The sequence below is a fragment of the Cinclus cinclus genome, chromosome 13, assembly GCF_963662255.1.
Source record: "Cinclus cinclus chromosome 13, bCinCin1.1, whole genome shotgun sequence".
Lineage (NCBI taxonomy): Eukaryota > Metazoa > Chordata > Aves > Passeriformes > Cinclidae > Cinclus > Cinclus cinclus.
In genome coordinates this window covers 19949138-19961873 of record NC_085058.1, presented here as the reverse complement: position 1 = coordinate 19961873, position 12736 = coordinate 19949138, and the positions used below count along the sequence as shown (strand labels likewise).

General features: G+C 42.3%; 1 protein-coding gene across 2 annotated transcripts; it reads right to left on the bottom strand.

Moving 5' to 3' along the window:
* Positions 1-269: 269 nt before the first annotated feature.
* On the bottom strand, positions 270-11992 carry DIS3L (DIS3 like exosome 3'-5' exoribonuclease). Of its 2 annotated transcripts, XM_062501192.1 has the most exons (16): positions 11864-11992; positions 10986-11114; positions 10304-10439; positions 9383-9559; positions 8367-8445; positions 7343-7522; positions 6626-6795; positions 6130-6291; positions 5197-5444; positions 4328-4420; positions 3254-3787; positions 2358-2512; positions 2081-2259; positions 1598-1743; positions 871-1045; positions 270-798 (listed from the first exon to the last, which is right to left on the bottom strand). In XM_062501192.1, exons 1-16 carry the CDS (start codon positions 11905-11907, stop codon positions 487-489), a joined length of 2919 nt encoding a protein of 972 aa, XP_062357176.1. In that variant the 5' UTR covers positions 11908-11992; the 3' UTR covers positions 270-486. The 2 variants fall into 2 exon arrangements, with proteins under 2 accessions (XP_062357176.1, XP_062357177.1); XM_062501193.1 differs by lacking the exon at positions 10986-11114 and having other exon boundaries at positions 11864-11922.
* Positions 11993-12736: the final 744 nt, after the last annotated feature.

The window sequence follows — 12736 nt, the reverse complement described above, 5'->3', positions numbered from 1 at the left end:
TAAGAATCTTCGCTTTCTTACACAACAGCTTTTCCCTTTTGTGGAATGAAGAGGCATTCCCCCCCCCCTCCAATAATAGAAAATACTGAATTTCTACACACTGAATCAAGCCACTACCCTCAGGGCAACAGCTGTCATTAAATGAAGGAATTTGCTTTTTATCTCCGTGTAGGGAAGAAAGAAATATTTAGACTTTAATATTTCCATTTATGGACAACATGAGCAAAATAATTTTGAATTAGTTTTTGAAAGAATTCACAGCACCGTGCCTTTAGTCTGAAACATGAGCTTTATCAGGTATAAAATCTTTTCATAACTCATCCATATTCATAATCAGATAAAAAATTCTTATTTAAAATAGACATTTAGCTTCTTATTGAAAGGACTGTTGAGTATTTAAATAAATTGTTTTTTACAAGATCCCCAAGCACTTGTGCACAGTCAGAGGAGTGGGACAGCCCCAGGCAGCGGGGGGCAGGCCCCAGTTCAAGTCCTGATCTCCTCTGTCACATCCAGCAGTGCCAGCTCCCGGATCTCCTCCAGCAGCTGGTACAGGCTGGGCCCCTGGGTCTGGCAGAACTCCTGGGACTCCTCATCCATCACTTCCACCCTGGCTCTCTCTTGGGCACGCTGGGCCTCCTCTGCAGACTGGCTGACCTCTTTCACCAAGTCAGACTTCACCAGCTGGGAAGTCCTCTGGGCAGCCTCCGTGTCCGCACCGTGGTGCGGCGCGTTCCTGATGATCTCCAGCTTGATGCATTCGGCGTGGCAGCGGGAACTCTGCACGAGGATTCTCACCTGCAAGGCAATACTGTGTTTAAATTTCTCATGCTGCTATTTCCTTCTCCTCCCCTCAGGTGAGATCCTCACTGTGATGTGATCGAAAAGGCTCAAGGTCACTGAGTCTCCAGTAGCTGTAGTGGAGGTGATTTTATGCTGAGAGCGATGGAGGGATCCAGGCTTCCACTGGCAGGTCCCAGCCCCCTGACAGGAGAGGACCAAACCCTCTTTGTTTTTCATGTAGGCTGCACCTTTGATTCCATACCTACGAAAGAGCAGAGAGAAGTCGTTCTAACCCTTTTCAGGACTGTCAGTTTCAAAATCCACAGGGCTGGCTGGGACTGTAGAAAAGCAACAGGAAGGGGCAGGCACGGCAGCCTGATAATCCTGCCTCAGGAACACTGGTAAGTGTTGGCAAAGAAACCCACACGTGAAAACAGCATGGAGACAGTGACTGAAGTGTTTTGAGGGCAGTGAAGCAAAAGTGAAATAGTGATCCATTATCTTAGTGTTGGGTGGAGTCTGGAACGGCTCAGTGATGGGGGAAGAGCAGCCTTACAGGTTTTTCCAGACAGACACTGAGAGGAGGGTTCTCCACTAAAAAAAAAAACCTTGAAGAGCAGCAGCATGTGTCCCCTGGGCTCTCTGTAAGGCAGCAGCCTTCCCTGGCTGGGGAGGCTCTGGCTCTTGGGCCTCACAGCCAACCCTGTGGAATGCTAGAGATGGCAGATGCGAATCGAACTGCGCCTGGCTGTGCCCTCCCAACACTCCAGCAGCAGCAGGGGCCACTCCCAGCCCGTGCCCAGCCCTGGCTCACCGGGGCACGAAGACGAGCACGCCGTTGGTGCGGATGGAGTAGATGACCCCGTCGGCCACGCAGCGCTCGTCGCTCTCGGCGCTCCTGTCTCGGAAGTACATGCACTGGAAGAGCTCTGTGGATTGCTTCTGAGCACGCTGGGCTGCCTGTGAGCACCCCCCCCACACACAGACAAAAACCTATGTAAACATTCCAGTCAGCATCTCTGGCTTTGATTTCCACAGCTGCTTTTCACTCCCTTACCTGTGCCCAAGAAAAATTACATCTAAACCAAAATTCTACGTGCGGTACAAGTGAAGTACGAAGACGCTTTTATTACCACTCTCAGAAGTAAACTGAGAGTGTTTAAAAGAGTATTTAAAAAAATCTCCAAAAGCACCACAAATAAAAATAAACTGATACTCTTACTTCACAAAAGCCACAGTCAGGACTGGTATCCCATTCCCTAAGGCACCATGGAGACTCCCACAAGGATGCCCTTACCCTGTTCCTGTTATTGATGTGTCTGCACAGTTCCTCCAGATCCTTGTTACTGATGATGTTATCCTTAACAGCCCCCGTGGCTCCCCCCAGCGTCGCTGCCATCAAGAGCCTGTGCACAACGATGTCAGCGTATCTCCTGATGGGAGAAGTGAAGTGAGTGTACTTCTCCAGGGCCAGCCCTGCCAAGAGAAAGCAACAGACACGAGCAGTGAAAGCCGTCAGCTGCCTCCTCCAACAGCTCAGAAATGACAGGAAAGGCAGAAAAGTGACCAGATACCATAATGATGGAACTGCTCCTCAGGACAAGAGCCAGTGGAGAAGTACAGGGCGTTGGACATGGCGTGGGTGGCCATGGAGCGCAGCAGTTTGTTCACAATGGGATCTGAGGGGTCGTTTGCTCTGTCCAGAGACTCGGCCAAAGCCTTGTTAGACCTGGTAAAAAGGTGTTAATTCCAAAGAAAATGGCACTGTCCCTGGTTATAATGGCTCACAGTTAACAACAGCATAAAACCCACATAAGAAGTTAATAGTTACTCATACAAAAATGGCAAGCAGACCAATATTGAAACTTTCAATGAAGTTTAGTAACAGCTCTGCTTTAAGAAAATGTGTAGAAAAATCCCAGTTTTCACCCTGCTGCAACCTGGATATCCAGGGACTGGCGCAAACTCCATCCTGTGCAGTACAAAAGAGTGAGCTGGTCCAAACCTTTGTGTCCAACAGATATGTGACAAGGTGAGACCCAGGTCACAGAGGCTCTACTGATGCCCTTCACCACGGCCTTCTCGTGTTATCTTCCCCAAGTAATCCTGAATTATTTTGAGTCATTTAAAATGACTACATTGTAAAGAATTCACCTGATTTGAACCAGTACTCTCTTACACAGGAAATGCAGGGCAAACAAGGTCACTGCAGCACAGAGACCACTGTGCAGTGACTGAACAAATCTTTTGTCTGGGTATGTCTAAAATTATTCAGCCACTGCCATTTGCAGTACAGCCAGCAGAATGCAGGCAGCTTCTGGTCAGAACAGCATCAGAAAGATTCTGATAAAACTCTTTCTAAGAACTGCTACGCAGTGTCTCTTAACACTGATACTCAGAGCTGGAATTGTTTAACAATACCATGGCCAAATCGTTAATCGCTTAACTTTAATTACAGAACTTCAGCTACCGTGTGTCTATGGAGAAGCCTTTGGCACTGGCACATTCCCGAAGCTCGGTGAAGAATTCCTGCCGTGGTGGAGGGTGCTGCCGCAGCAGAGCCTGGTGGGGAAAATCCTCGGCAATCCTTTTCGCCACCCAGTGGTTGGCCAGGATCATGCACTCCGCCACGGTCTCGTGCACTTCCAGCGGCTGCTTGGGGATGAGGTCATGGATGTTCCGTTTGTCATCCAGCTGCACTCGCACCTCGATCCCTTCCAGCTCCAGCGCGCCGCACCTGTCCCGCTTAGCCCGGACGTGTCGCGCTATCTCGGTGAGCTTGGATATGGCCCAAACCAGCTCAGCCAGCTTCTTCTGCCTCGTTCCTTCATCCAGGCTTTTCAGTTCCAGGATATCCCCCACGACACTCGTGTCCCCATCCAGCAGCCCCTGGGCTGTCTCGTACTCCAGCTTGTAGGCAGAGCGGATCAGGGTTCTGCTGTACTGAGCCCTCAGTGTCTCGTACGATTCCTTCTCCAGCTCCCACAAGACGCTCACAGCGTATCTTAAAGACAACACCACAGTTCTGGAATAGTTCTGGTAGACTTCAACTCCCATTTCAAGCACATTCAACTCTTAGAAATTGATAGATTTAATTCTGGTTATGGAAGCATCTTATTCTCCATGAGACCAGTGCTCAGCAACACCACTAAATAATGCACTTGCCTTGCAGTCTCATGTGTGACAACTGAAATGAGGACCAGCTACACAGCAGTCTTTTCAATTCATCTGCAGGAGCAGAGTATCCCCCTAAGGTATAAGGTCTCCTTTATGTTAAAGCAGATAGTTATTTTTACCCATTTTTATTTTATTAGTCAGATGCATCCACAAAGAACATCTCTATACCCGAATATCCTCATGCCAGCCTTGCACATCCTCACGCCAGCAGCCAACTGAGCCTGTAAATTGGTATAAACTGCTCTATAAAATTCACCCTGCCCGTGCTAGAACTGCAAGGTAATTTTTAATGCACACAACCCTTCCAGTAATAATGCAAAATGGCTTAGTGAAAGTCTCCCTGCCCAGAACAATTCCCAAGCCTCACCTGTCCACTCCGCTGAGGAGGGAGCACAGGTCGGCGCTGAGGACAGCGGGCAGCATGTCATAGCGCCGGTCTGCCAGGTAATACGTGGTAGCCCTGCAACAAAACACACTTACTGCTCTTCCCACCAGCACTCCCGGGGCTGGGGTATAAGCATTGCTCCACAGCAATTGGATTTGAAAAGGTTATTCCCACAGAACACTCACAGGTGCAATACCAAAGTCAATTTATTGAAATAGTGATTGGTACAGTACAGCCCATGTTTTGCCTTCCTTGGTATTTCAGCTGCCATTAAGGACAGAACCAGGGCTGGACAAAATTTGCTCACTGAAGAAGAGGTGACTTAATGTCTACATCAAGCATCTCTGCTGCCTACACTTTATACTACTTTGAATCTAAAAAGAATACAGTTCATTAAGTGATTCAGCAGTTTAAGTTCTAAACAGCAGCAATAAAAGAAAAAAGAGAATGAAATATTTGCACATTAAAAGACAAGATTGAATATTAAAACATCAGCCTGACAAACACCTCTGGAATTAAATTCATGTAAGACTTAATTCCATTTTGTGGGTGTTCATCTCCCTTTGAATGAAAACAAGTGGTTTTTAAAAATACTTTAAGTCACAGATGTTAAATTAAACTATAAAGCAAAGAGGAGTGATTAGGGGAAAATAAACTTCTATAGCTTTCTGGAAGATGTGTCCAAATAAAAGCAGAATGTCATTAGTTATGTAACAGTTTAATTAGCTCTAAGAAGTCTTTAGTAAGACATGAAAGCTAAAAGCATACTTCTTTCCTTCCAAAGTTTCCTTAAGGTAGCATCACAAACTTCTGAGCTCTATCAATATTCTAATTTCCAGAAAATAACTTACCTTGCTCTGGCCTCAACATCGGTGTAGGAATTTGCTGCCACGAAGTGAGTGACATCTGCAATGTGCACCCCCAGCTCGAGGTTCCCATTGGGCAGAGTCCTGACAGAGAGAGCATCGTCCACATCCTCGCAGCCCTTGGGGTCAATGCTGAATATCAGGTGGCTATCTCTCAAGTCAAGGCGTTTTTTCACCTCCTCTGGACTCACTTTCCACGGATTCTTTGGAGAACTCACTGGCATTTCACTCATCTATACAGAAATATTGTTGATGAACGTAGGTTTTATATATTTTCCACAAAAATATGCCCCAAAATTAGATTTAATTAGTTTTTCAAATTCTTCTTTTGTTTCATTTTCCAAGTCCATTACATTTACATTACGGAAAAATGTGGAAAAAATTGAAAAGAATTCTATGTGTATTAGTAACCAATGTTATTACTGTGGTGATACTGCAGCTCAGGCAAATATAACCACTACATGTTGGTTTTTTAGTCTTCTTTCAATTTATTGTAGATATAATCAAAATAAAGTTATCTATGAAAATTGGTTCCTGTCCCAGTTGAAAACAAAGTATTTAAGACAATGATTTCAGTAGGATGAGGCTTTTAGGATCAGTAGCATAACCACATACTAAAGAGAGAAAAATCTTAAAAGTCTAACTCAAATTTTAATTAAAACTTTGTAATCTTCTCCTCGCAGCAAAAGGATTATCTTAAAATCACTCTTGAGTTGAAAATCCATAGTATCAATAGAACCACTGATCCAAAAGATTCCAGAAAAATAAAGTAAAATAATAATAAATTTTCAGCTTTCAAAATGGGCTTTCAAAAACCCACTGGCAGCAAAGATGTTGAGCTGTAAGAGTCCCTCTCTTTGAGAAACAAGACCCTGAAAATGAACAGAAAAGACTGAAGATCTGACCAGAGAGACAAACCTGGATTTCTGAGAAGGGGGCAGCACAGATGCTGTTCTCCACCAGAATAGCTGCAATTTCCCCCTCGAGATCTCCAATTCTCCCCAGCACTCTCACAAAGTGTCCGTTCGGATACAGCGAAGTCGACTCCCAGGAATCGATGCGCACAACAACTCTGTACTCCTGCAGCAAGGCAGCTCTGTTAGAACTTTCTGTGCCTCTGAAAAGTACCATTTATACCCCTAACACAACTTTCATTTAGCAGAAAAAGCCCAAAATAAGTGGTATGTAAGTGCTCAGGACAGCTGGACTCTGGCCCAAAAGCAGAACTCAAATAAGCTTTGTTACCTGAAGTGGTTCTGACAGGAATTGAACACAATCCTTCAAGGCAGAAATTGAACCCTCACAGACTTTAATAGTTTTACCATGTTTTTGTCAAGGAAAACATCATTAGAGCCCGTAACACCCACACAGCTTTGTAGGAACACAGAACAGAGAAACACTTCAGCTGAATTACCTGTAAAGCTTCAGCCTGCTGAGTGCTGATCCGGATTTTGGGAATTCGGTAATCCCAAGGTGTTACAAGGACTTTCTGAGCATTTCTGCCCTGGGACTGGCTCTCTTCTTTAGAAGGGAAAGTGACCACATAATCCCTCCAGTTCTTTTGGATGATTCCAACTACTTTACCTTTAAATAAGGAACACTGTGCATTAAAGAGCTAAACAGAACCGAGAAAGCAAATAAGTAGGAGATGTAGGAGATTCATTGCTTTGTAAAATAAACTGATGTGTCCCCGAATGTGTCACAACTGCCAACAACATATGGTGTGCAGACAATACAAGTGTGTCATAAACTACTGTTTAAAATCTGCACAGGCAGATTTTAATGAGCTTTTATTTATGTGGAGACTCACTCATTGTATAGATTTCAATTGATACACAACACAAATTATTCAGACATTCCCACTGCTGCTGAAATGTGGCCAATTCTAGTAACACAGAGAACTTTTAATAGCAAAGAGCAAAACAAAACATGATTTCTCTATAAAAAGAGACTTAACCTCTTAAAACCTTTAGCTCTAACCTTAACAAACTTTTAAGATGCAGCTACAGCTGCAGAGTAATAATTTCAAACAGGAAGACTCTTAAGTTCCCATGGTACCCAGGGATGCTTTTTCACCTAACTTTTTTTTCATTATTTATCAGCAGGGAATTAAAAGGATGCTTCTCCTTACCTGTGGGCATAGGGTCACCTGTGGTGTCTGCAGGTGCTTTGTCCTCAGTCTCATTTTCACAGAGGGCAACAGTCCTTCCCTTCCATTCATGCACAGGAAGCAACTCAACCACAACCACATCCCCGTGGATTGCACGATTCCGAGCCTTGGTCCCATAAATAAGGATGTCACTCTGAAGTTCTGTATTTAAAATAAAACAAAACAGAACTATAACCTGCTAAAAAAATTCTAATCCCTCCATTTTGCCAGCATTCTGCTGAAATATCAGAAAATTACTTTTCCAATTTGATTTCTTCCAAAAAAGGACTACTGGCAAGAAATTAATATTACAGGGAAATGAAAATATTTTCCTCTTTTTTTTTCTTTTTTTCTTAGTTTTGGTTTTTTTCAGCATCTATTAAGGAGCTCAGTAAGTGAACTTTTGGATAAAAAGCAGCATAGGCTAGGATGAGTTCATTGTTCTTAGGCAGCATCTATAAAAACACACAGCATAGTTAAATTGTGAAAGCCACTGCCACAGCATTTTGGGGAGGGTTCAGAATAAAACAATCTTTTAAAAAAGAATGAGTATATTGAGCACTGGTTTGACTGCAGGGTCTGTCACAGGACCATTTGAAAACAGTTATTAGTGAGAGCAATGCACTGTTCCCTCAAAGGTGCTGATTAGTTACTCATGCCAGAAAGACAATCCTGGATCACTCTGGATCAGCTTGATCCAAAGGGCAATTTCCCAATTATGTTCACAAAGACCTGCTTCCTAACCCTGCCAACAGCTATGCAAACTCTCACTGCAGTCAAAGGAGTGCTCACCTGAGGTTAGAGCAAGCACGGGGACAATTTGCACCATTTCCCTTCAGAGAGGTGCAGGGGAACAGCACAAGAGGCCAGATTATGGCCAAAGGTGGCAAGAAAGAGGAAGGAGCTGTCCTCACAAGTTCCATCTTTCATCTTCAGCCTCCTTTCTGGCCCATGAAAACCACACAGGCACTGCCTCCATCTTGTCTGAAAACTGAAAACTTCTCACCTGTGTTTTTGCTGCCAAACCCCTGAAGCCGAACAAAAGCCTCCAGCTGTGCTCGGTGCTTATTGACATTCAGTGTACCCTGGAAGAGACCAACAAACCAACCAACAGAATGAAACAGCCACCCTAAAAATAGACAACCTGCAAGCAGAAAAATGTGGGGGTTACAAGTATTTTTACATGAATTGGTTTTTAATGATCCATAGGTTATTTTAAACACAGCTGTTCCTCTGTAGGGGGTAATGCAGGGTGTAGGACTTTGAGTATTCATTTCTGGAAAAGAATGGTAAATTCTTTTACATGCTGAATTTATTTGTAAGATGGTAAATGACATTTTATTCCAACCACAGACAGTGCAAGATTACCTTTGCTGCCTGCCTTAGCACAGAATCTGGCATTATTCCAGCAACAAAGAAAAACCTCAGTCTTTCTGTTCATATTTTATTCCTGCCTCACTGCTGGAATTGTCAAGAAAGGAACAAATTACTGCATCTAATTGTTTAAATTATTTTTAAAAGAAGGACACTTGTCTACCAACAATCCATATTAAGGCCCTGAACAGCCATAAACCTGTGAATCCATTGACTGGAAGATCTCTGTGCAAATGAAGTAACTGCTGCCTTTGTCCAGCACTATTTATATTTAAGAATGTCTCACTGCTTCAAATCATACCTTCTCTCAATTTACAGGTACATCACATATCAACCTGAAGAAAAATCCATAGAAAATTTCAAATCCTCAATAGCCAATTCTGACTTTAACTTCTCCAGGACAAGAAAAATAAATAAATAAATAAAAGCCACAACACAGTGTAGGGAAAATATTTTGAGAATCCTAGGAATCCTAATCCCTTCCATCTGCTTGTTTTTTGTTTTCTTTCCCTCTTCCCACCACAGATGTATTTCTTTTCTCTAATCACTCTAATTCAGGCAATTCAAGGGACCGAGCACAAGACTGCATTGCTCTGTGTATAACAAATATTATCTTAATAATTAAAAATTAATCAATATAACAAATACCTGCAGGTATCTTCCAGATTTGATCCCAGCCTCCAATATTTCCACAGGTAGGTGCTCAGGATATTCTTTTCCATGGTTCTCTTGGCTTTCACTCTCCCGTTCACGCCGAGCTTGCACTATGGAGTCAAAGAGCTCATGGGCAGCCTTCAGGTCAGGCCAGAAGTTATCCAAGTAATTCTGTATGCACATGTAGGAATAAACAGGAAAGTATTCTGAGATCTCTGCTCTTTTAATAACTCATTTGGAAAGCCCATAATAGACAAGAGCTGTCTCACACTCAACTCAAGTAACACAATGTAATGATGAGTCTGCTCTAAACCCCACAGACCTGTCCCAGGTTCAGCCTAACTCACTGCTAAAGACAACAAACATGATCAGTTTGGTGCTATTTTTACTCAACATCCTTCCATAGATAAACACAAACAACCCATCCCCACCGAGAACCAGTGATGTCAGAGATGGACACCAAAATGAAGAATAAATTATCTCCTCAGACATCACTGCATTCTCAGCTGTCCAGACAAAGTAACTGGCAGAAAACACTGTTGATGGATGTTTATCTACAGCTGCTTATGGACTTGCACTCCAGATTTAGGCAGCTGCCTGAGGGAACTGATCACTGCTGATCAATGCCAAATTCCTTAAAAACAAGGAAAACAAGGAAAAAGTCTCCTAAGAAAGATGACCTCTATCCTCAGAGCAGCTGTTTATCTTCCCAGCTCTCTGCTTTGTTCACTGCCATTGGTTTTTCTAACATTCCCAGAAGTGACATATTTGCTTGCTTTGATAAATGGAGACATGAGTTACCATCACAGTTGTCTTGAATGTAAACTCTGATGTGATTTGCAATATACTTTAATGTACTTGCTTCATCATTTTGATACAGCATAAAGGAAATCTTTCCTTTTTCTGGCATGTTACCTTGAAGGAAATTACAAACACTCCTTCTGTTTCATTTCCGTACTGCCTGATGGCATCTTCATCTTCTGTAACCATAACAACTGGCATCTGACCCAGGCAGTGACTGTGATACCAGGCTGCTGCATTGTAAATATTCCTAGAAAAGCAAAGTTTGAAATAAGATTTCTGGCACAGCTCATTTGCTACTTGCAAGATTTTGCTGGCTTAATATAAACGAGATTTTGGTTTAACACTCATGCTTTTGAGAGATACACACCAAGCTACAGAAACATTTTTCTGCAAAATTCTTAAACACCCCCAGAAGAGAGGAGAATAGAATGTTTCCTCCCCAGTACATGCACTTGTGCCCTGGCTGCAACACAACATGAAGTTCCTTGAGTGAAAGCTTGTATAAAGCAGGCTGGAGGTGCTAAGACTCTGATGCTATAATGTGACTTTAAACTGATCCAGCTTTTTCTTTAGCATTATTGCATTGCATTTAGTACATTTTATCCATTTCCCCAAGAAAACAATGTTGATACTTTTATAATCAGAAAGCACAATGCAGACTTCCAGTGACTGTGAACTGTTGCAGAGCTAAGCAAAGCAAGAGCATGAACCCTTGGTACATGGTGCATGCTCACATTCCTAAATACAAAGTCGTGATGCTGTGCAGTGGGACACTGCAGAGGCTCAAACAAACCTGGTCTGCCACTTCTCCATGGATTCTCCCTTCTCCCTGGGCAGGTAGCAGTGCTGGTGGAATTCATTAGCAAACACGGTACAGTCGTGACGGGGATCCTTCAGTAGATTTCGTAACTTCATGTACTGTCTGGAATGAAAAAAGATAAATGCATTCCTGTGCTTTCTTTTGATAATGCTATTTTAATTCCATATGAAAATACAGCTGAAAAACTCCAGGAAAATTACTGTTATGCACAGAGAAATGCACTCATTAAATTACACCACTGATGATAAATCCCAAATCACCTGCAAGCAAAATTTTTAAAGTTCCATCATGAACACTTCTGATTTTAAACATACTTGTTTTCCAGTGAGCCCCACAAAACATCCTAAGTGTTCAGGAACTTGTTTTGTTTGTCACTTCTGGGGCAAGGGCTATTTCTTCAAAAGCATTTGTGCTTTAGAAATACGGGAAGGCCCTGAGAGCAAATTTGACTCTGGCATGATATTGCAATGCCCAGGTTAATGTCTGGTGAGATAAGTACCATACAATAATATTAATTGCTCCCCAAAGACAAATGCTCAGGCATCAATACAGCAAATCAAAACCTGTCCATAATCTAGCTGTGGGCACATGATAGATCATTACTGCAAAGTCAAATTAAATCCTGTCACCAGGCACTTGATTAGTTAATAATGCTACAGGTTTCATATTGCTCCTATCAAGTGAAAACTATGCCAGGCATTGATATCCATGGATCACAAAGGATCCCAGTCCCTCCCCTTCTGTAAAACTACATTAAGACACTTGAAAGGCCTAAAAACAAATTATGCATTCTACAAATCAGTATTTTTACTCCAATCTAAATGAAAAATAAGTTCTTAGGGGATAAATACCTGCGTCCTTTCTGATGCTGCACAGCCTGACAAGCCGTTTGCATGAAAATAATTCCTTTCAGCTCCGGAAATTCCAGAATCTCCAGGTACTCCTGAACAACCTTGCAGTCGGGGACAACATAGTGTGTGACATCATCTGATAACAATTTGCCATCTAGAAGATAATTCAGAGTTTCAAGGTTCAAACTTTCAGTTGTGATACTTGTTTCTTGAAAATATTTTCCGATGTAAGAAAATTACAGTCGTGTCTCCTCAAACGGGTACATTTCTTCTTCTGGTGAACAAAATCATGGATATCATGGTTTAATTCTGTGTCCAGAAATTTGTTACAAAACCCTTTTGCATCCACTAATACCAAAATTTAGTGCAAATTCTATCCAAAAGAGTGAAAATGATCCACTTTCATTACGAAAAGGTTATAACTTAAAAGAGCCAAGTTTACAGTTCTTTCTTCTCTGCTTCCATATGAAACAGGGACCGTACATCTTGGCACAGAAAATCTTTTCATGGAATTTCCAAAGGCTGTAGAGCTATGAGCAGTTCTTTTACCCTGCTCCCACAGCTCTCTCTGTTCAAACACATTTACAACAGGTTCTTTACATAAAAGAGCACAGGTAAGGTGCACATAAGAGAAAACCACTGCTACTGCAAAGAAAAGACGTTTTCAAACCTAAACTATTAACAATCAGTGTTAATTTTCTTCATAGAGACTCTATCCCTTAGGAATATGCCATCAAAAATCACACACAACACATCACATATGACATCTTAAAATGTACCTCAAAATTAAAGAGTTTAATTGCTTTTGGTATTTCAAAGATTACCCAAAAGTTTTCAGATGGGAGGGGATCTCCACTGTATTTTCTCATAATA

Coding starts and splice junctions, on each gene's coding strand:
- DIS3L (XM_062501192.1), bottom strand. CDS start 11,907: ATGCAAACGGCTTGTCAGGCTGTGCAGCATCAGAAAGGACGCAG. Junction 6,292..6,625: donor AGCAGGCTGAAGCTTTACAG/GTAATTCAGCTG, acceptor GCCTTGCTGCAG/GAGTACAGAGTTGTTGTGCG. Junction 1,046..1,597: donor GTGCTCGTCTTCGTGCCCCG/GTGAGCCAGGGC, acceptor GCTCTTTCGTAG/GTATGGAATCAAAGGTGCAG.